This window comes from Eptesicus fuscus, chromosome 8, assembly GCF_027574615.1.
Source record: "Eptesicus fuscus isolate TK198812 chromosome 8, DD_ASM_mEF_20220401, whole genome shotgun sequence".
Taxonomy (NCBI): domain Eukaryota; kingdom Metazoa; phylum Chordata; class Mammalia; order Chiroptera; family Vespertilionidae; genus Eptesicus; species Eptesicus fuscus.
In genome coordinates, this window is record NC_072480.1 from 7,525,092 (window position 1) to 7,547,795 (window position 22,704).

The following is a 22,704-nucleotide window of genomic DNA, read 5'->3' on the forward strand; positions in this document are numbered from 1 at the left end:
CTCCACTACAAAGTTTCAATTATAGAAGATAAATAAATCCCAACAAAAATGGCGGCAGCCACGGAGCTGGAGAGAGCAGGAGGCTTGAGTTGCCCCTGACGATGGAGGAAGCTAAGCTCCCGCAGCCCTGACCTGCCTTGGCCTCTGCTACAAAGTTTCAATTATAGAAGATAAATATACCCCAGATACCAGGGCCTCTGCTTGGGTCACCAGGGGGCTGGGCCGGCCTGCAAACCACCACAGGCCCCTTGCCCAGGCCACCCCACGCCCGAAGGGAATCCCCACCCTGATCTGGGACATCCTTCAGGGCAAACCAGCCAGCCCCCACCCATGCACCAGGACTCTATCCTATCTAATAAAAGAGTAATATGTAAATTGACCATCACTCCAACACACAAGATGGCTGCCCCCATGTGGTCAAAGATGGCTGGCCCCATGTGGACACAAGATGGCTGTGACAAGATGGCCAGCAAGGGAGGGCATTTGGGAGGGACCAGGCCTGCAAGGGAGGGCAGTTGTAGGCAATCAGGCAAGCAGGGGAGGGCAGTTGGGAGGGACAAGGCCTGCAAGGGAGGGGAGTTGGGGGCCATCAAGCCTGCAGGGGAGGGCAGTTAGGGGTGACCAGGCTGGCAGAGGAGGGAAGTTGGGGGCGACTGGGCCTGCAGGGAAGAGCAGTTGGGTGGGACCCAGGCCTGCAGGGGAGCACAGTTGGAGGGGACCAGGCCTGCAGGGGAGGGCAGTAAGGGCAATAAGGCTGGCAGGGGAGCAGTTAGGCATCAATCAGGCTGTCAGAGGAGTGGTTAGTGGGTGATCAGGCTGGCAGGTAGAAGCAGTTAGGGCCAATTAGGCAGGCAAGCAGGCAAGCAGTTGGGAGCCAGCAGTCCTGGATTGTGAGAGGGATGTCCGACTGCCCGTTTAGGCCCGATCCAAGTAGAATCGGGCCTAAACGTGCAGTCAGACATCCCTTGAAGGGTCCCAGATTGGAGAGGGTGCAGACTGGGCTGAGGGATACACACCCCCATGCACGATTTTTGTGCACCGGGCCTCTAGTAACCCCAATAAAAGTGACCACCAGAAAAAAGAGAATTAGGAAAGAGGAACGAGAGCAAGAATGATAGTGGGGAAAAAAAGAAATAATGTGGGGAGAAAACACAACAAAACAAACAAATAAACCAATAAGCACAAACAAAAAACACCCAGAAAAACAAGTGGGGGCATGAATCCATGGATTCAAAGCTTAAATAGCGAAAATACAATTAAGGAATTGGATGAATATGGGAAAGACCATGGTTTAGAATAGAGGATGGAGAAAAGAAATGAGAAGACTAGAAGAAAAAATGAAAAATGTATTTTTTTTTTTGAAAAGGAGAATGGAGGAGAGAGCAGATAGAACTACATTTAGAAAGTGAAACAAGTTTAAAAAATTAGGAGAAGAAAAGAGCAAGAGAAGAGAGAAAAGAAAATGAGTAGTGAAGAAAAAGAAAAGAGAAGGGGAAATGGAGTAGGAGCAAGGGAAGAGGAAATTAGATATATGAATAAAACTACAGAGACTAGAATAATAACACATCAGTAAAGCAGATAAAGAAGATCCATTTTTGAAAAGGGGGGGAAAGGAAGGAAATAAGAAAACTAAGATGGGAAAAGGAGAAGAAAAACAGGAGGAAAAAAGAGAAGTGAAGAAGAGAAAGGTGCAAAAATAAATAAAAAATAATAAAATAAGATAAAATAAAAAATTTAACAAATACAATTTTAAAAATAAAAAAGTAAAGTGTCATTCACTTCAGCGGAGTTTTAATGCCCCCTGGGAGCTGGTTTAGGACCCCAGTTTTCTGTCTGTCTGCTAATTCTGGGCTTCCTGTTAGGTCCTTAAGTGCTGGCCGCTGTCAGGCCCTGTCTTTTGGCTTTTAGCACCTGCTTGAAGCTCCGAAGGATCCACAGGTCCTCTGCTTGTGTCTGTCTCCACAGGCCCTCTGCTTGTCTCTGTTTCCATAGTCCTTCGCTGCCAGCAGGTGGGGCCAATCTGCCCTTTTAGCCTGTCTGCCAGCTGTCAGTCTTAATCACTCAAGCTTCTCTATCTGACAGGGCTCTAGGTGGGGTTGGTGCTGTTTCGCTTTCAGAGAATAAGATGGGTGTTTTTTCCTCACCCAGAGCTACTCCTCTGTGAGTGGCCCAATGTATTACTCTAGCCTTGGTTGGTCAGAGATCTTATATGGAGACCAATGGGATCGGCTGGGAACCTGGAGTTTTTATCAGTCTGGTTCCCAGAATAGCAGGGCAGACTGGCCCCTCTTCCAATCCAGTCACTGAGGGCTCCTTAGGACTATTCAGACCCATAAACTTGGCCTCTGCCTTTGTTTCCTCCGTAAAGCTCAAAAATGCAGGCAGGGTGTGGCAAGGTGTATTACCTGCCTTGAGGCTACTTGGAGGGGCAAGCTCTTCTGGGGAGGAATGGCCGCTTAGGTTTGGAAGCTTAAGAATGTCCCATTGCAGAACTCCTGGCCACATCTCCCTGCCTTGCTTCCCTCCCCAGTCTCTCCTCAGGAACCTTGTCTATGCCTCACTCCCTGCGCCAAAGCCTTGGGTGAATTTTGCAATTGAAAAGTCATGTGTTCTGGGTTTAGAGGATAAAAGCAAAGACAAAACCAAACCAAAACAATGTGGAAACTGCAGCTGTCTCTCCCCCCAGCACTGTGCTGTTTGGGGCACCTTTCACCTTTCATGGTGCAGTCTTTCGCAGCTGTGGTCTTGGGTCCAGATTCCCAGGCAGCGAGCAGCCCTGTGACCTTTTCCTTTTCACAGTTGGATGTTATGCCTGTCACCGATGGACATGGCTTTGGTGCAACGCAGCTTCCTCTTTACCTTCTTGGCCTGCTGGCCAGTTGCCCATCTCAAACCCATGTCCCCATTTCTACCAGTCTCCAGGCATCCTCTGCCCTTTATTGTTGTAAATTGTCTCCCCAGCTGTTTCTAATTTGTTAATTCTGGGTGGATGTTCTCTGATTTATTTGTATTTCCAGTCTGGCTTTAGGATGAGATTCACAACATCTCTACCTACTATTGACCAAAAGCCTTACTGAAAACATAAACTGTCAATTAATATATATAAGATGTTTTATATGCTGTATTCTTACAATAAAGTAAGCTAGAAAAAATTATAAGGAATAAAAGACATGTTTACAGTATTTATTGAAAAAATTTCACATATAATTGACCCTCACAGTTCATACCCATGTTGTTTAAGGATCAACTGTGTTAATAATAAACAAGGTAGATTTCAGAGCAAGAGATAAAGATCTCAGAGCTACTGAGGGTCATTTCAAATGACATAGGAGTAAATTCATCAACATTTATGTAGCTTAATATTTATATAACTAATATTTGAGCTTCAAAATACCTGAAGCAAAAGCTGATAGAACTGCAAGAAAAAAAAAAGAACTATTGAAATTTATAGTCATAGATTTCAACATGCCTCACTCGATAACTGATATAACAACCCCATAAAAAATCAATAAGGATATAGAAGATTTGAACAAACTATCTACCTATTTGATATAACTAACATTTACATAGCACTCCACCAGTAGTTGAATACAAGTTATTTTAAAATGCACAAGGAATATTTATTAAGGTTATTTTTTTTATTATAAAACAAATCTAAATAAATATATAAGTATTCAAATCATACAACATATGTTACCTGACCATAATTAATTTAATAAAACAATAGTAACACAAAAATATCTGAATATTTCCCAAATATTTGGAAATTAAATAAAACATTTATACATAACACATGGGTCAGAGAAGAAATCAAGTATAAATTAAAGAGTATTTTTAACTAATTAAAAATTAAAAAAATAATATATTAAATTTGGGAGTATGTAGTTAAAGCTGTGCTTAGAGGAAAATTTATAGTACAAAGTGCCTACATTAAAAAAAAAAGATCATTAATGACTTCTGCATATGCCTTGAGAAGCTAGAAAAAAAAAAGAGCAAATTAAACCAAACATAAGAAAATAAATAAAAGAAGAGAAAGCATAACTTAAAAAAAAAAGAAAACAAAAGCAATAGAGAAAACCAATGAAACAAAAAACCAAAAGATCAACCTCTAACTAGATTAATCATTAAAAAGAGAAGACACAAATGGCTAATGTCATAATTTGTAGAGGGGACACCACCAATGACCCTCTAGACCAGTGGTTCTCAACCTTTCTAATGCCGTGATCCTTTAATACAGTTCCTCATGTTGTGGTGACCCCCAACCATAGAATTATTTTCATTGCTACTTCATAACTGTAATTTTGCTACTGTTATGAATCGTAATGTAAATATCTGTGTTTTCCGATGGTCTTAGGCTCTACAGCAGCGGTTCCCACAGGTTGAGAACCACTGCTGTAGAGCCTAAGACAGTGGTCGGCAAACTCATTAGTCAACAGAGCCAAATATCAACAGTACAACGATTGAAATTTCTTTTGAGAGCCAAATTGTTTAAACTTAAACTTCTTCTAATGCCACTTCTTCAAAATAGACTCGCCCAGGCCGTGGTATTTTGTGGAAGAGCCACACTCAAGGGGCCAAAGAGCCGCATGTGGCTTGCGAGACACAGTTTGCCGAGCACGAGCCTAAGACCATCGGAAAACACAGATATTTACATTATGATTCATTAACAGTAGCAAAATTACAGTTATGAAGTAACAATGAAAATAATTTTATGGTTGGGGGTCACCACAACATGAGGAACTATATTAAAGCGTCATAGCATTAGAAAGGTTGAGAACCACTGCTCTAGACATTCAAAGAATGGTAAGGTGATATTATGAATAATTTTATGACAACAAATGTATTTTTTTCACAGACTATTTGGCAGATTTTCTAACGTACACATGCTATCTCAATGACCAACTAAGCCTCTGCCATTCTCATATTAGGTTCAAATTTGAAGTACTAGTTTAATTATATCTATATATGGAGTGACCAAAGGGGATAAAAGCAAAGTTATTGAGAACTCTTAGGTCTGTTGTGATCTATATTTGGGCCTTACCAACACATTCTTAAATTTTTAATGGTCTTTTTATGCATCTCTCTCATAGCTCCTTATCTAAATCACACACTCTGGAGAAAAGGTATTATGTCCTATGGCTCTTTTATCTACCTCCTAAGTCTAAATATAGTGTTGAATGATACATTGTTTTTGCCTAATAAATACAATCAGAATTCAATTCAGATGAATGGCAAAATTCAATGTTTACTTTCTACCTTTCTAGCATTCTACAAATGGCATGCAATTTATCTACAGGATATCACTAGCTAATTAGGAAAACTGAAAAACTCATTCACAATCTTTAGATCTCAGCTTCCTCATCTAGAAAATGGAAATGCCCCACATTTCACAATAAACATTGCGATTTTTTTCAAATGTTCTTTTTGATTATTTGAATGGGCTTATTAAATGTAGATTAAAGTGCAAGTGCAATTCAACGTAAGAGCTTTTGTTAAGTAATAGAGGAATTATTTTTATCATTTTGTTGTTAATATTGTTACAGAGCAATTTCTGCTTTATAGTCTAACAGAAAACATAGCTAGTAGTGATATAAACTAATTAGAACTTGTATTCTCACATAGCTAGAAGCTAGAAGGGTTAGCTCAGATACCAGTTCACACTCACCAATGTTAATGCCATCTTCCTGTCTTCCTCATGGTCACTAGATATCTGCTAGGCAATATTCAAGGCATGTGGCCAAGGAAATGTGCCAATGCATGCATCCTTTTCATCAGAAAAGCAAAAACCTGCCTAAAACCTCCAGCCCAAAACTGTGTCACTTGGGTGGCCCTAGCTGCAAGACAGGCTGAGAAAGCAGTTAGCTTTTCCAACATCTGCAGTGGAAGGCAGAAAAATAAAAGGGTTTGAGAGTGCCCATTGGATCAGACAGCCCTAGTGGTTCCCAGATAGCTTATTTTGTCTAGGCACAGGACTAGACCTCACAGCTCCTCCCATTCTAGGGGAATAGTAGAAAACAGCATGGAAGTCAGCATCTAAAGATTTGGTTGTGTGGTGGAATTGTCACTTGCTAGCTGTGACTTTCAGTGAGCTGTAATTTATTTCTTTGAACTCAATTTCCTCATCTATATATTAGAAATAATGGTACCTACTTCAAATGTGGAGGATAAAATGAGAAGATGGATGCTAAAATTGTGGGTAAATGTTTAACTGTTATTATCATGCTAATTATTTATAACAATGAAACACAAGTATTAAGGTTACATCATTGGATAAAACATGAGAGGCTGGTAAATCCATCTGCTTTCACAAAGCAAGTTGGAGAATTTCTTCCCTTATACATAGAGTTACAAAGCACTTCTATAATTCTTTACTTCTGAAAAATCACATTTCCCCCCACAACATTGGAATACATTTGGTTCCCTCTGAGTGAACCATAGAGTACTAATGGTTTATCTTCCAACAAAGAGCTCAAAAAAATAGTCATCCAACAAAGTTTAGAAGCTCTTTTGCAACTGTGAGAAGCCTTTGCATTTTAAAAGCATGGTACTGCCCTAGCCGGTTTGGCTCAGTAGATAGAGCATTGGCTTGTGGACTGAAGGTCCTGCGTTTGATTCCAGTCAAGGGCACATGCCCGGGTTGCAGGCTTGATCCCCAGTAGGAGGCATGCAAAAGGCAGCCAATCAATGATTCTCTCTTATCATTGACATTTCTATCTTTCTTGCCCTCTCCCTTCCTTGCTGAAATCAATAAAAATATTTTTTTAAATAAAATAAAAGTAACATGGTATTTCTTATAGAAGAGCTAACCATTCTCTGATTTATCTTCTTAAAATATGTCATGTCCTAAACATAAATCTGTGATAATGGAGAAATTATTTTATATAAATCTTAAATTTATATACAAATATAAAGTTATAATCATTATAAGTAATATACATTGGCTAATTTCTCAAATCCCTTTCTAGGACTCATCTCTGCTTCTACAGTCTACTCAGAATGTGACTGTAAATGCACAGAACTCTGAAGGGGAGGTCACTGGAAGATTAAAAGTGGGTGAGTCAGGCTTCATCACAGTGCTTTGCATATATGTGGTCCACGAACAGTGTGCTGAACTAATGAGTTTGTTTTTTTCTTCTAAAGAATTCAAAGTTATTTATGAACAATCAATGTATGAATTTAGAAAAATATCAATACCACAGAGAACAAGTAGCATCAAGGGACAACAGTCTGAAGTATTTTAATTAAAGTTATTTTGATTCCAAGAAATAGAGGAGCATTCAAAGTACCACAAGGAACATAATGATTATTACAGGTTACAAAAGAATCTCATAGAGACAAAAGAAAAATAACCAAAGTAGTTGGCCTCAAAAAACAGAGACCAGGGGCTGAGACCCAAAAGTATTTGTTTTTCTCTCTCCCTCATTCTCTCCCTCTCTCCCTGCTTCCTCCCTACATGTCCCTCTCCCCCTCTCTGCCATGTACCCCTCCTTTCCAGTGTATATTTGCCTATCTCTTTCCCTTGGGTATTACAGCTGCATCTGTTCAAACTTTATATGACCTCCAGGACCTCTCTGGTTTCTCATCTGATTAGTTGTAGTTCTCAACACCAACCAACTTAGTCTTTAATTCCATTAATTATAAATTCAATACTTATCTTCAACCGAATGCCTTTGGCAGGCTATGCAAATCTATCCAACCAGAAAAAAAACAGAGAATAAGGTCACATGGGAGTGAAGTCACATAAAAACTTGCATGGTGAGAAACAGGATTCAGGCAAAAATGTATAAAGGAAATAACAAAAGGGTAAGCCAGCTTGTAAAAGAAAAATGTATACATTCTCTACACTATCATCATTCTATATGTTTGGCAAATTTAAGAAATTAGATGCCCTTTTGATTATGGGAAAATAGGTGAAAGGTATACTGCCAACACAAGCTGGTTTACTTTGTGTCTCTATTTATTTATTTAATTTATTTATTTAATGTTTTTATATATATGATTGAGTTTATTGCAAGAAATTGTAAGAGAAAATGGGGCTGCAGAAAGGAAAGAAGTGGAGACACAACTGGATAGGGTTTTCACACTGGGCCTACTATCCGCAGGCCTCAGCAGCCCTTCCATGGATCCCTCCAATTCTCTCACATCAAAAAGTTGATCTTGCAAGTGATTTCCAAGGTGTAGATCCTCCTTCAAGTTTCATAGTTCTACCTCTTCCTTCTGTGGCAAGGCTTCTCATAGTATCTGCATCTGTTGATGTCCTCAATGAACACATCCATGCTGAGGATTCTGTTTAAGGTCCTGTATGCCCCTGCCATGCTCCCTTCATATACCATCACAGTCCTGGCAATGAACTTCACATGTTCTGCTATGACCTTGGAATTAAGTCTTCAATCTACAAGACCCCAAGCCCTCAGGACCCAGTTGACGTAAAGCCTGCTCACAACAAGAAGCGGAAAAAAACACAAAAAAACACCCCGTGTTTCTTCTTTTAAATGGCTGTTTTCACAAAACAGAATAATGTTACATTGGAAACTACAGCCATATGTAAACCTGATGGTTCCTTTTTATTATACTAATACAAGAACTTCATATTTTATATTGTTTTAATCTTTAACACTGTCCATGCTGGTGTCGTGGCATCTATCAAACTGTCCTGGAACTACATTTATATGCTTTTTTCTTTTATAAACTGTGAACTTTTTATAAACTGTGAGCTACATCTCACTCACTTATACCCTGGTATATCCTTAATTTTTATAGCACAGGACCTTGAGCATAAAAATATTACAATAAGTTTGTGTTAAACAGAAACTGCATTTTCTTTTATTTAAGCAAATGCTTATATGGTTTATAAATAAGAAAAATGATGCAACTAAATTCATTTGTTGAAGATTTCATCAATGTATATAAAACAATGATTACAGAAAAAAGTCATTAATTTAACACCTTTTACTTAATAAAGCCTCCTAAAATTGTTATATGAATCTCTAGCGAGCAAAACTCTTTGAACTCTTACTGGATAAATTATTTCAAGTTGTTTTTCTTCTTAATTTTAAACTCAGATCACTGTATATTCAAGATAACTGTATATTCACCATTTAATGCAAATCAGTGTTTACACATAAGTTATATCAGTGACCTAGAAGAGGTAAATGATGACACTGAATCACTGGGTGACTGAGTCTGAGTGAAAGCTCAAAAGAGCAAAAATACAGGCAACTATACAGGCAACTATTAAAAAAAATTAAGTCAGGCTTCCTTAAGAGAAAGAAGATAAAAGAGGAAAAAAATGAATCCACTTTATAAGTGACACACACACACACACACACACACACACACACACACACACACACACTTAAATGAAGGATCAGTGAAGGGTTTTGGGGTACAAATTAATAAAACAATATAAGAACACATTGGTAACCATGTCCAAAATGGATTCACGTATTAATTGAAAAGCTTCTATTTAATTTCTAGCAGGTATCCATCAACTTTAATGAGGAACACAGGGACACATAAACAAAAAGTATAAGCTATTCATTTTCTCAATAAATTTACTTTTCTATATAGGAATATAAAGCTAACATGCCAAAGAACTAGGAAACACTTGTAATTCTGTAAGCAAATGGTGAAAGCTGTGTTCTAGAAAGATTAATCCATTATGCTGCCAGGGTTAGAAAAATTGAAAATACAAAGTGAAATTATCTTCTCTAATAATAGACAAATATGCAAATTGACCATACCTCCGACACACCCACAAGCCACGCCCACACACCACGCCCACCATCCAATCAGAGCGAGTATGCAAATTAACCCAAACCAAGATGGCTACAGCCACAGAGAGCAAGGTTTCCTAGGTCACAGAGGAAGCCAAGCTTTCTGCCAGCCGTTGCAGGCCTAAGCCTCCACTCAAGCTACAAAGTTTCAATTATAGAAGGTAAACAAATTCAAACAAATGGCGGCAGAATGGAGCTTGAGAGAGCAGGCCAGGGTTGCTGCTGGCAACAGGGGAAGCAAAACTTTTCACACACCCTGGCCAGGCCCACCCGCTTAAGGCAACAAAGTTTCAATTATAACCCCAACACAAATGGATGCCGGCTGGCCTCGGAGGGAGCCCCAGACTTGGCTCTGCTCCAGGCTACAAAGTTTCAATTGTAGAAGGAAAATAAATTCCAGATACCAGGGCCTCTGCTTGGGTCGCTAGGGGGCGTGGCCAGCCTGCAAACCACCACAGGCCCCTTGCTCAGGCCGCCCCACACCCTAAGGGAAACCCCACCTGATCCGGGATGCCCTTCAGGGCAAACCAGCTGGCCCCCACCCCTGTACCAGGCCTCTATCCTATCTAATAAAAAAGTAATATGCAGATTGATCATCACTGCAACACACAATATAGCTGCCCCCATGTGGTCAAAGATCCTGCCCCCATGTGGACACAAGATGGCCACCACAAGATGGCCAGCAGGAGAGGGCAGTTGGGAGGCACCCGGCCTGCAAGGGAGGGCAGTTGGGAGGGACCAAGCCTGCAAGGGAAGGCAGTTGGAGGTGATCAACCCTGCAGTAGAGGGCAGTTAGGGGTGACAAGGCCGGCAGAGGAGGGAAGTTGGGGGCAAACAGGCTGGCAGCAGAGTGGTTTAGGGGTGATCAGGCTGGCAGGCAGAAGCGGTTAGGGGCAATCAGGAAGGCAGGCAGGCAATCAGTTGGGAGCCAGCAGTCCTGGATTGGGAGAGGGATGTCCGACTGCCCGTAAACGGACAGTCGGACATCCCTCAAGGGGTCCCATATTGGAGAGGGTACAGGCTGGGCTGAGGGACAACCCCCTTCCGTGCACGAATTTCGTGCACCGGGCCTCTAGTGAAATATAATGATGAGTACAGGATCCTATTCACTCCATGAGGATATCAGCATCCCCAGTGCCTGGCCCATAGTAGCACTGGTTACATGTTTGCTGAATACAGTAATGATTTGAAAGGCAATGGGTCTAAAGCACAAATGAAGGAATTAAACTTGGAGGAGAAAGTGACGCCTTTGTCACTGAAATAAAAAGGAAGAAGGAGTGAAGAAGACAAAGATTTGAGGGAGTTCTTCCACAGTGATGTCTGTTTTTTCCATGGAGTAAGAGGTGAGGACATCTGAGGATAAGGGCAGAGAAGATAATCTGAGTGTGAGTCATTTTCTGGGTTAACTTTCACCATTAAAGTGATCCATTTATAAAATTGTCTTTCATAAATCTCACATTTCATAATACAAAATTCTTATTTGGTTAATACTCAAAAGAATGCAGATTTAAATAATATGAATGGCAGAATTAAATTGTTTTTGGCAGATTTCAAAAAAACTAAAAATTAACTTTTAAATAATTTATGAATACATATATTTGATAAATATTAGCACAGGTTTGACAGGAATTAATTTGAATAATGTAATAGCTTTAGGCTTAGAACTTAAAAACTCATAAAATAAAAAACCTATTAGTTAAAAAATTCTAAATATTAAGTAATTTGCTATTGCTGGATGAGATGGAATGTGTAAAAATAGCGATCATGACCCTACATGTAGTGAACTCTTTATAATACTGTTCCAATTAATCCTTCAGGTCCCAAAATGGTAGAAGTCCAGAGTCAACAGTTTCAGATCAATTCCAAAGGAGGCAAACCACTGTTTACTGTTGATGAAAGCGAAGTTGTGGTTGGTACAGATAGGCTTCGAGTAACTGGTATGTAGTAGCTCTTTTTATTTTAATCCTACCTTATAATAGAGAAACATGCAAATTGACCGCACCTCCGCTATGCCCATGATTGGGCCTGAGAGAGGCTGGGGGCGGGACTCCGGGTGGCCTATCCGGCCGTTGAGAAGACCAAGATGGCGGCGCCCAATCCTCTTAGTTGCGGGGGTCCCAGGGGCGATCGCCAGCCGGGGGGCATGTTCGGGCCGAGCCAGGCGCTCCCGGGGGTCCCGGGCGGCGATCGCCACCAGGGGGGGCGTGTCCGGTCCGAGCCAGGCGCTGCCGGGGGTCCCCGCGATCGCCACCCGGGGGGCATGTCCGGTCCGAGCCAGGCGCTGCCGGGGGTCCCCAGGCGGCGATCGCCACCTGGGGGGGCGTGTGTAGTCCGAGCCAGGCGCTGCCGGGGGTCCCCGGGCGGCGATCGCCACCGGGGGGGGGCGTGTCCGGTCCGAGCCAGGCGCTGCCGGGGGTCCCCGGGCGGCGATCGCCACCCGGGGGGGTGTGTGCGGTCCGAGCCAGGCGCTGCCGGGGGTCCCCGGGCTGCGATCGCCACCCGGGGGGGCGTGTCCGGTCCGAGCCAGGCGCTGCCGGGGGATCCGGGGGCCATCGCCACCCTGGGGGGGGGGCGTGGCAGGACTCGCCCAGCCCCTCCCAGGATCCCTGGGAACATTGCAGGCATGTGGTTGCTGAGACCCAGACCAGGCCTCTGGCCACAGATTCATAGCTTTGCAGAGACCTAGGGCAGGGATCTGCCTCATCTGCAGAGAGACAGAGGTTCTGCAGTGCCCCCAAAATGTGGGTGGGCCCAGCCAGGGATCAAGGGGCATGGAAGGACTCCTGGCAGAGGGGCAAGGACCCTCACCCCTGAGGCGGGGGTTGAGGGGTGGAGCCACCTCAGTGAAGGGGTGCTGCACTGTAGGGTACTAGACTGACTGACGTGATTCAGAGAAGCTCCCAGTGCTAATGGGCCTCGCTCAGGCGGCCTTCACACTTCAGAGGCAGTGACTCCTGCTCCTGCCTTCACCCAAAAGCAAGCTCGCTACACCCTGCCCCATAGCAGAGCATGCCTAGGCAGTGAGTGGGAAGCCTTCCACCTGCTTCGGAGAAGGGGGGGGGCAGTAAAGAATGGGGGGAGAGGAAAGAATGTGGAGCATCCGCAATGAAGAGGTGCTTGAGAAAGAGGCTGGGAAGCCTGACTGGAAGGTTTGTTCTGTTTGCTGGGCCGCTGCCCCTTAGGAAGCGCAAAGAGCATGGCTCTGAGGGCTTCCTGTGTGCTCTGAGGGCTTCCTGAGTCAAGTTCCACAGCCAACTGGAATTGGCCTCAGTTTCCTGGTCTGTAAAATGGATGAAGCATGTCCCAGTGCCTTCACTGAGCTTTGATGGCCAATTGAGATACTATATAAAGAAAATGAGGGAAGAAGTGAGAAAGAAAAGGAAGGACAAAAAAACACAAAGGAAAGATTGAAAGGAACCTGTAAACCCATTATCACTTAAATAGGGAATATAGTCAGTAGTGTTGTAATGATGGTATTATGCCAGGTGGGTACTAGAAATATCGGGGAACACTTTGTAAAGTATATGATTGTCTAACCACTATTCTGTAACTAATATAAAACCTGAAACCAATACAAAATAATGTTGAATGTAAAGAAATGAAAATTGGAGTGAAATTTTTATAAATTTCAAAGTTTAAATAAAAGCTGTAAAGGAAGGAAGGGGAGAATAAAAAGTGTTTTTCATTTTGCCACTTCATTAAAAAGACAGTTGTCTTTATGTGGTGCATTTATACTTTTCTAAGTCATTATCTCATTTTAATTTCTGGGCAACTTAAAGACAAGATAAGTATTTCCTCCACTATTCAAAGAAAGGAAATCTTGGTGTCTGGTCCTAATGATTCAATCGTCAAGCCCTTATTGTAAAGCAGGGTTAGTAAAATTTTCTGTGCAGGGTCATATCTATACTAATAAAAGCCTTGGGGGTGATCAGGCCAGCAGGGGAGGGTATTTGGGGGCAATCAGGCCCGCAGAGGAGCAGTTAGGGGTCAATCAGGCCAGCAAGGAAGCAGTTAGGGGGCAATCAGGCAGGTAGGTGAGCGGTTAGGAGCCAGCAGTCCCGGATTGTGAGAAGGATGTCCAGCCTGCAGTTGGACATCCCTCAAGGGGTCCCATATTAGAGAGGGTGCAAGCTGGGCTGAGGGACACCCTCCCCAGTGCACGAATTTCGTGCACCGGGCCTCTAGTTGAGATATAATTGACATGTAACATTAAATTAGTTTCAGGTGTGCAACATAATGATTCCAGGTTTGTATATATTGTGAAATGACCACCACAATAAGTCTAGTTAATATCCATCACCACACATACTTACAAATTTTTTCTTGTGATGAAAACTTTTAAAATTTCCTCAAAAATAACTTTCAAACATACAATACAGTATTATTGACTATAGAACTATGGTATATATTACATCTCATGACTTTAATTTATACCTGGAATTTTGTATCTTTTTATTTTTTTTACTTTTAAAAAAATTTATTATATTGTTTATAGTATTACAAATAGTAGTACATATGTCTCCTTTTTTTCCCCATTGACCTTCCCCCGGTCTCCCCTACCCCTGGCACATGCCCTCACCCCACTCCCCCAGTGTCTTGTGTCCATTGGTTATGCTTATATGCACGCATACAAGTCCTTCGGTTGATCTCTTACTGCTCCCCACAAACACTCCCCAGCCTTCCCGCTGTAATTTGACAGTCTGTTCAATGCTTCTCTGCCTCTGTATCTATCTTTTTGTTCATCAGGTTATAATGTTCTTTATTATCCATAAATGCATGAGATCATGTGGTATTTTTCTTTCACTGCCTGGCTTATTTCACTTAGCATAATGCTCTCCAGTTCCATCCATGCTGCTGGAAATGGTAAGAATTCCTTCTTTTTATAGCAGCGTAGTATTCCATTGTATAGATGTACCATAGTTTTCTAATCCACTCATCTGCTGATGGGCATTTAGGCTGTTTCCAAATCTTAGCTATTGTAACTTGTGCTGCTATGAACATAGGGGTGCCTTTATCCTTTCTGATTGGTGTTTCTGTTTTCTTGGGATATTTTCCTAAAAGTGGTATTACTGGGTCAAATGGGAGTTCCATTTTTAACTTTTTGAGGAAACACCATACTGTTTTCCACAGTGGCTGCACCAGTCTGCATTCCCACCAGCAGTGCACGAGGGTTCCTTTTTCTCTGCATCCTCTCCAGCACTTGTCATTTGTTGATTTGTTGATGATAGCCAATCTGACAGGTGTGAGGTGGTACCTCATTGTTGTTTCAATTTGCATCTCTTGGATGATTAGTGACTTTGAGCATGTTTTCATGTGTCTCTTGGCTTTCTGAATGTCCTCTTTCGAAAAGTGTCTATTTAGGTCCTTTGCCCATTTTTTGATTGGGTCATTTATGTTCCTTTTGTTAAATTGTATGATTTCCCTGTAAATGTTGGAAATTAAACCCTTATCGGAGATATCAATGGCAAATATGTTCTTCCATGTAGTGGGCTTTCTTGTTGTTTTGTTGATGGTTTCTTTTGCTTTGCAGAAGCTTTTTATTTTGATGTAGTCCCATTTGTTTATTTTCTCCTTAGTCTCTCTTGCCCTAGGATCTGTGTCTGTAAAGATATTGCTACGACATATGTCTGCAATTTTGCTTCCTATGGAGTCTTGTAGGATTTTTATGGTTTCCTGTCTTACATTCAAGCCCTTTAGTCATTTTGAGCTTTTTTTTGTATATGGTATGAGTTGGTGATCTAGTTTCATTTTTTTGCATGTATCTGACCAAATTTCCCAGCACCATTTATTAAAAAGGCTGTTTTGACTCCACTGTATGCTCTTGCCTCCTTTATCAAATATTAATTGAGTGTAATGGCTTGGGTCAATTTTTGGTCCTCTATTCTGTTTCATTGGTCTATATGTCTGTCCTTGTGCCAGTATCAGGCAGTTTTGAGAACTGTCACTTGGTAATATAGTTTGATGTCTGGAATTGTGATCCCTCCAACTTTGTTCTTCTTTCTCAGGACATCTGTGGCTATTTGGGGTATTTTTTATTCCAGATGAATTTTTGGAGAGTTCGTTCTGGGTCTGTGAAATATGCCATTGGTATTTTAATGGGGAGTGCATTGAATCTATAGATTGCTTTATGTAGTATGGACATTTTAATGATATTGATTCTATCAATCCATGAACATGGTATGTTCTTCCATTTGTTTATGTCTTCTTCCATCTCTTTTTTCAATGTCCTATAGTTTTCTGAATACAGGTCTTTTACGTCCTTGGTTAAGTTTATTCCTAGGTATCTTAATTGTTTTTTGGTGGAATGGTAAATGGGATTTTTTTCCATTTCTCTTTCTGTGAGTTCATTATTGGTGTATAAAAAGGCCACATATTTCTGGGTGTTAATTTTGTATCCTGCTACATTGCCAAATTCATTTATTAGGTCTAGTAGTTTTTTTATGGCATCTTTGGGGTTTTCTATGTATAATATCATGTCATCTGCAAATAAGGATAGTTTTACTTCTTCTTTTCCAATTTAGATGCCTTTTATTTCTTCTTCTTGTCTGATCTCAATGGCTAGTACTTCTAGTACTATGTCGAATAGGAGTGGTGAGAGTGTGCATCCTTGTCTTGTTCCTGTTCTTAGGGGAAATGGGTTTAGTTTTTGCCCATTGAGTATGATGTTGGCTCTAGGTTTGTCATATGGGGGCTTTTATTATGTTGAAGTATGATCCCTCTATTCCCACTTTGCTGAGAGTTTTTATCAGGAAAGGGTGTTGGATTTTGTCAAATGCTTTTTCTGCATCAATTGATATGATTATGTGATTTTTGTCTCTCATTTTGTCTATGTGATGTATCACACTTATTGATTTGTGGATATTGTACCATCCTTGCATCCTTGGAATAAATCCCACTTGGTCATGTTGTAAGATCTTTCTAATGTAATGCTGAATTTGATTTGCTAGAATTTTGTTGAGGATTTTAGCATCTATGTTCATCAGAGATATTGGCCTGTAGTTCTCTTTCTTTGTGGTGTCTTTATCTGATTTTGGGATTAGGGTAATGCTGGCTTCATAGAAAGAGCTTGTAAGTGTGCCTTCCTCTTGAATTTTTTGGAATAGTCTGAGGAGGATAGGTTTTAGTTCTTCTTTGAATGCTTGGTAGAACTACCCTGTAAAGCCGTCTGGACCAGGGCTTTTGTTTGCTGGAAGATTTTTGATCACTGCTTCAATTTCTCCGGTAGTTATCAGCCTATTCAAGTTTTTTATTCTTCTTGATTGAGTTTTGGGAGCATGTATTTTTCTAAGAATATATCCATTTCCTCTAGGTTGTCCTTTTTGTTGGAATAGAGTTGTTCATAGTATTTTTCATAATCATTTGTATTTTTGTGGGATCAGTTGTTATTTCACCTCTTTCATTTCTGATTTTGTTTATTTGGGTCCTCTCTCTTTGCTTCTTGGTGAGCCTGGCTAGAGGTTTATCAGTCTTGTTTATCCTTTCAAAGAACCAGCTCTTGGTTTTGTTGATATTTTGTATTTTTTTTCTCTATTTCATTTATCTCCGCTCTGATCTTTATCATTTCCTTCTTTCAGCTTATGCTGGGCTTTTCTTGTTGCTCTCTTTCTAACTCTTTCAGTTGTAGCATTAGGTAATTTATTACCATTGCTTCTTGTTTATTGCAGGAGGCTTGTAGAGCTATGAACTTCCCTCTCAAGACTGCTTTCACTGTGTCTCATAGATTTTGAATTCTTGTGTTTTCATTGTCATTTGTTGCCATGATGCTTTTTATTTCGTCTTTGATCTCTCTGGTAACCCAGTCATTGTTTAATAGCATGCTATTTAGCCTCCAGGTGTTTGATTTTTTAAAAATGTTTTTATTGTAGTTGATTTCTAGTTTTATGTCATTGTGAGCTGAGAAGTTGCTTGATATGATTTCTATCTTCTTGAATTTGAAGAGACTTTGCCTGTGACCCACTATATAGTCTATCTTTGAAAATGACCCATGTGCACTTGAGAAGAGTGTATATTCTGTGGCTTTGGGGTGAAATGTTCTGAAGATGTCAATTAATTCCATCTGATCTAGTGAGTCATTTAGGATTGATGTTTCTTTGCTGAATTTTTGTTTAGAGGATTTGTCCAATGGTGATAGTGGAGTATTAAAGTCCCCTACTATGACTGTATTGCTTTCAATCTCTCCCTTGATAGCCTCAAGAAGTTTTTTTTATGTATTTGGGTGCTCCTGTATTGGGTGTGTATATGTTTACCAGAGTTATTTCTTCTTGTTGGATTGCTCCCTTTAGTATTATGAAGTGGCCTTTCTTATCTCTTGTTATGTCCTTCACTTTGAGATCTAATTTGTCAGATGTAAGTATTGCTACCGCAGCTTTTTTTGTTTTGTTTGTTTCCATTCGACTGAAAGACATTTACCATCCCTTCACCATCAGTCTGTGTGAGTCCTTTTTTCTGAGGTGGGTTTCCTGTAGACAGCAGATATATAGGTCATGTTTTCTTATCCACTCAGCTACCCTATGTCTTTTTATTGGGGCATTTAATCCATTTATATTTAAAGTTATTATTGATAGGTACTTGTTTAACGCCATTTTTATTCTTTATGCCTGTGTTCCTTCTTCACTTCCTATTTCTTCTTTTTACAGCAGACCCTTTAGCATTTCTTGCATTGCTGATTTGGTGGTAATAAACTCCCTTAGTCCTTTTCTGTCTGTGAAGCTCCTGATTTCACCCTCAATTTTGATTGATAGCCTTGCTGGGTACAGTATTCTTGGATTCAGACCCTTCCTTTGTATGACTTTGTATATTTCATTCCATTCCCTTCTGGCCTGATGTGTTTCTGTTGAGAAATCAGTCGCTAGTCTGATGGGGGATCCTTTGTAGGTAACTTTCTGTCTCTCTCTGGCTGCTTTTAAGATTCTTACTTTGTCGTTGGTGTTTGCCAATTTAATTATAATGTGCCTTGTCATCGGTCTTTTGGGGTTCATTTTGTTTGGGACTCTGTAAGCTTCTTAGATTTGTGTGAGCTTTTTCTTCCTGATAGCAGGGAAGTTTTCTGTCAATATTTCTTCAAACAGGTTTTCTATTCCTCGCTCAGTTTCCTCTCCTTCTGGCACCCCTATTATGCAGATGTTGTTTGATTTTGTGTTGTCCCAAAGTTCCCTTAAGCTCTCCTCCTCTTTTTTAAGTTGTTTTTTCTAGATGATGCTCTGCTTGTGTACTTTTTCCTACCTTTCTTCTAGCTCACTGATGTGGTCCTCTGCTTCTTCTAGTCTACTGTTGATGCTTTATATTGAGTTCTTTATAGCAGCAATGTCCTTTTTCATTTCTTCTTGGTTCTTCCTCATTTCCTCTTGGTTTTTACACATATTGTTGAAGTTGTCTTCCATTCTTTTCAGTGACCTTATGACCATTTCTCTGAATTCTTTCTCTGACAGGTTGCTTGTCTCCATTTCGTTTACTTCCTTTTCTGGTGATGCCTACTTTTCTTTCATTTGCAGGCTGTTTCTTTGTCTCCCCATTATCTCTCTTCTCTGGGTGTCTGGTTATGTAGCTCTGTCTCTCCTGCATTGATTTAAAGGCACAAAATACAACACAACAAGGCACAACATACAAGGCACTGAGCACAAATATATTCACGTTACTAATAACCCCAAATAATGGTGACCACCAGAGAAAAGAGAATTAGGGGATAAGAAAAAAATGGAGTGCAAAAATGATATTGAGAAAAGGGAAAAAATAAGAGAGAAAAGAAAGAGAGTAAAAAAGAAGGGGTAAAAACTATTTATATTGGGAGAAAATTCCAATAGAACAACCACTAATCCCCAAAAATGCAAACAACATTCACTCAGTGATGAATGCAAGCTACAAACAACAACTAATATCAAGCGAGGAGAGGAAAGACAGAATTAAAAAACAAAAAAAAAAACAAAACAAAACAAAAAGAAACAAAAACAAAATCTCACAAACAAGCACAAAGAAAACCAATCTAATCAACAATCAAGAAAACAACAATAGGAGAGAGAGAAAGCAAAGCAAAACAAAACAAAATAAAACAAAAAACCTAGAACAAAAACAAAACAAGAAAACAACAACAACAAAAAACAAACAAAAAAATGGGAAGAGAGAAAAAAATTTGGATAGTGAAGAAAGAGAAGAGAGAGGTGTGTATGGGCTATGTAGAGCAGGGGATCAGAAATTTGATATATAAGTAGGATGAATTTTTAACAGGGGGTAAAAAGAAGGAATAGCGAAAATCTAAAGCAGAAATAGGGTAAGAGAAACAGGACAACAAAATGGGAAAAGTGAGGAAAACAGTGTTTGGCATAAAGATAAAGTTGAGAAAGAGTAAAATGATGCTGAAGGAAAAATGAAAATAGAATGTAGAACACTAATCCCAAAATAAAATAAAATAAAGAGAAAATAAAATGACACTTTAAAAAAAGGTAAAATAGTAGTAGTAATACTGATTAAAAATAAAAATATAATAATTAAAAAGATAAAATCAAGTGAGGAAAAAAGAAAAAAATTTGTTTCTTAAGGAAAAAATAAAAAAATAAAATGTGCAGTAGTGAAAGTCATTCACTTCCTCTATTGTTCTGTTTGGCACGCCTGTTTCCTGTAGGTAATCAGGACAGTATTGAAGGTCCCTGCGTTCCACTGCTCCTCAGTGTTGTAAGCCACAGCCCTAATTTTCAAGCAGGCAGTATTTCTTTGTTTCTTAGACTCCTTTATTTATGTTTACACAAGAGTCAATTTGTGATTCAACCCCTGGGTGGCAGTGTTTCTGGATTGACCTCCGGGGCTATAAGTCCTCTCTAGCCAGTATTTAGATTTTGTTTTCCCTGTCAGACTTAATACTGGTTTGGGAGAATGGACTGCCCCAGAGCTGGTTCTCTTATCGTTACTCCCCGCTCTGATCCCCAGGTTCCACAGAAACAACTTTCCCTTGCAGTCTCTTAGAGTGTCCCCAATTGGGTCATCCTATGTACTGGGCTTAGTAATAAAAAACAAGGATTTAAAGAAAAAAAAAGAGCCAGAGTAAGTGCGCGACCTCGCGACTTTTACCCTCTGGCGCTGTGCACAAGTCTGTGCAGTCTTCTTTCCCCTGGCACTAAGCAGCCTGCACACTGGTAAAATTTCAGGGTGCTTTTTTGCGCCCAGTCCATGTGTGGGTTGATTTTCAGAGTTCCCTTCTGCCAGCAGCCCTGCGGATATCCCTTCCATATTCGTGGATCACGCTAGCCCCAGTGGCCGCGGGTTTTGTGGGGGCAGACTTTCCCCGAATCTCTAGATCACGTTCATGCGTTTCTCTCCCCTGCCTGGACTGCAGACCTCACCTTTCCCTCGGTGAAATCTGACCTTCCCGTGAGAAGGTGTTCCCGCTGCTTGAGATCCGGTGTTCCTGGGTTCGCAGCTGGTCCCCCGGTGTTGATAACAGCCACTCTCCCCTTCAAGATGGTGCAGTCTCGGTGGCAGAGCCGGCCGCACTGGGAGAGATTTCAGCAGCTGTGGAGGCTGCCCGGTCAGGGGAGCCCAGTCTGGCAGTCCCCAACAGTCCCTTGGAGTAGAGCTGTCCCTCACCCACAAATATACACTCTCCGTGTGACCACACACTCTCCTTTCATTCTCTCACTCACACACTGTCTTGCAGTCTGCCTTCCTGTCGGCAGCCATCTTCCTCCTTCCTGTATCTTTTTATTTCCTTCACCCATTTTGCCATCCCACACTCCCTTCCCTCTTGCAACTACCAATCTGTTCTCTGTCTATAAATTCAGGTTTTTTGTTTGCTTGTTTAGATTCCACATATAAGTGAGATCATAATGTATTTGTCTTTCTCTGTCTGACATTTCACTTAGCATAATGGCCTCAAGGTCCAGCTATGTTGCAAATGGCAAGATTTTCTTCTTTTTTTAAGGCTGAATAGTATTCTACATCACATCTTCTTTATCCATTCATCTGTAGCAACTCTTGAGAAAAACAATATTCCATGGAGTGTGCATCTGCAAAAGCAAATTATACTTTGGGCATATTTACTCTTTCAGGCAAATAAGAAAAAAATAATTTGAATTTGTTGGCTTTTCTTCATGGCATTTCTTTGGAAATTCTTTGGTATCCTCATAGAAGAATGAAATACTCCTCACAAATCTTTACCCACTCTTTCCTTCCACCACATTGTTACCCTTTATCTCTCTCCACTGGTGTAACCCAAAAGCTTATCATAAATTTCTCTATCATCCACACAATATTAAACATGACTTTTATTTGAATATTAAACCTTCTTCCAAGTCTCTTTCGTTCCCATTATGTGGGGTACTTGGGTTCCTTATATTTTTATAAAAAACATTTCTTTATTTGAAATAAATATAAGGTGGGGTTCTGCTATGATTCATTTTTAGGACTGAAAAGAAGAAAATTTATTTTTAAAACTGTTCACAACGTGTTCTAAATTTACTTGCTGAGCTTCTGTAAAGACTAGCACACACACAACGGCAAACACTAGTTTAATTCATCCCAGTACATTTTTTGTTTTAATTCTCACCTGAGGATATGTTTATTGATTTTTTTAAAGAGAGAAAGGGAGAGAGAGACAGAAGTGTGTGTGGGCTGGGGAGGGGGGGAGAGGGAGAGAGAGAAAGAGAGAGACAGAGAGACAGAGACATAGACAGAGACATTGGTTCCTCCTGCATCTGCCCTGACTGGGGATCAAATCAGCAACCTAGGTATATGCCCTGACAGGGAATTGAACCCAAAACTTTTTTGGCATACAGGATAGCTTTTATATAGTGTTATGAAAACCAATAGCAATTTTATTTTCTCATATATTGTTACCAATACTCATAAATGGAAAAATAATAATGTTCCCTGACTTAAGAAATACACTCAAAAAAAGGAAAAGAAATACACTTAACTCTAACATGAAGTTTTGTATCATATA

The 22,704-nt window shown here is 40.5% G+C and overlaps 1 protein-coding gene and 1 pseudogene across 2 annotated transcripts in view; one reads left to right on the forward strand and one right to left on the reverse strand.

Annotated features, from left to right (window-relative positions):
* SGCG (sarcoglycan gamma) overlaps window positions 1–22,704 on the forward strand; it is a 128,743-nt gene that overhangs the window by 66,913 nt on the left and 39,126 nt on the right. Inside the window, exons 4-5 of one of the 2 annotated variants that reach the window (XM_054719741.1) lie at window positions 6,966–7,053; window positions 11,594–11,713. In XM_054719741.1, the coding sequence (XP_054575716.1) occupies window positions 6,966–7,053; window positions 11,594–11,713 (208 nt within the window). The remainder of the gene's footprint in view (window positions 1–6,965; window positions 7,054–11,593; window positions 11,714–22,704) is intronic. The other variant, XM_054719742.1, reaches the window with a different exon arrangement.
* Window positions 8,106–8,542, reverse strand: LOC103302419 (28S ribosomal protein S21, mitochondrial-like; annotated as a pseudogene).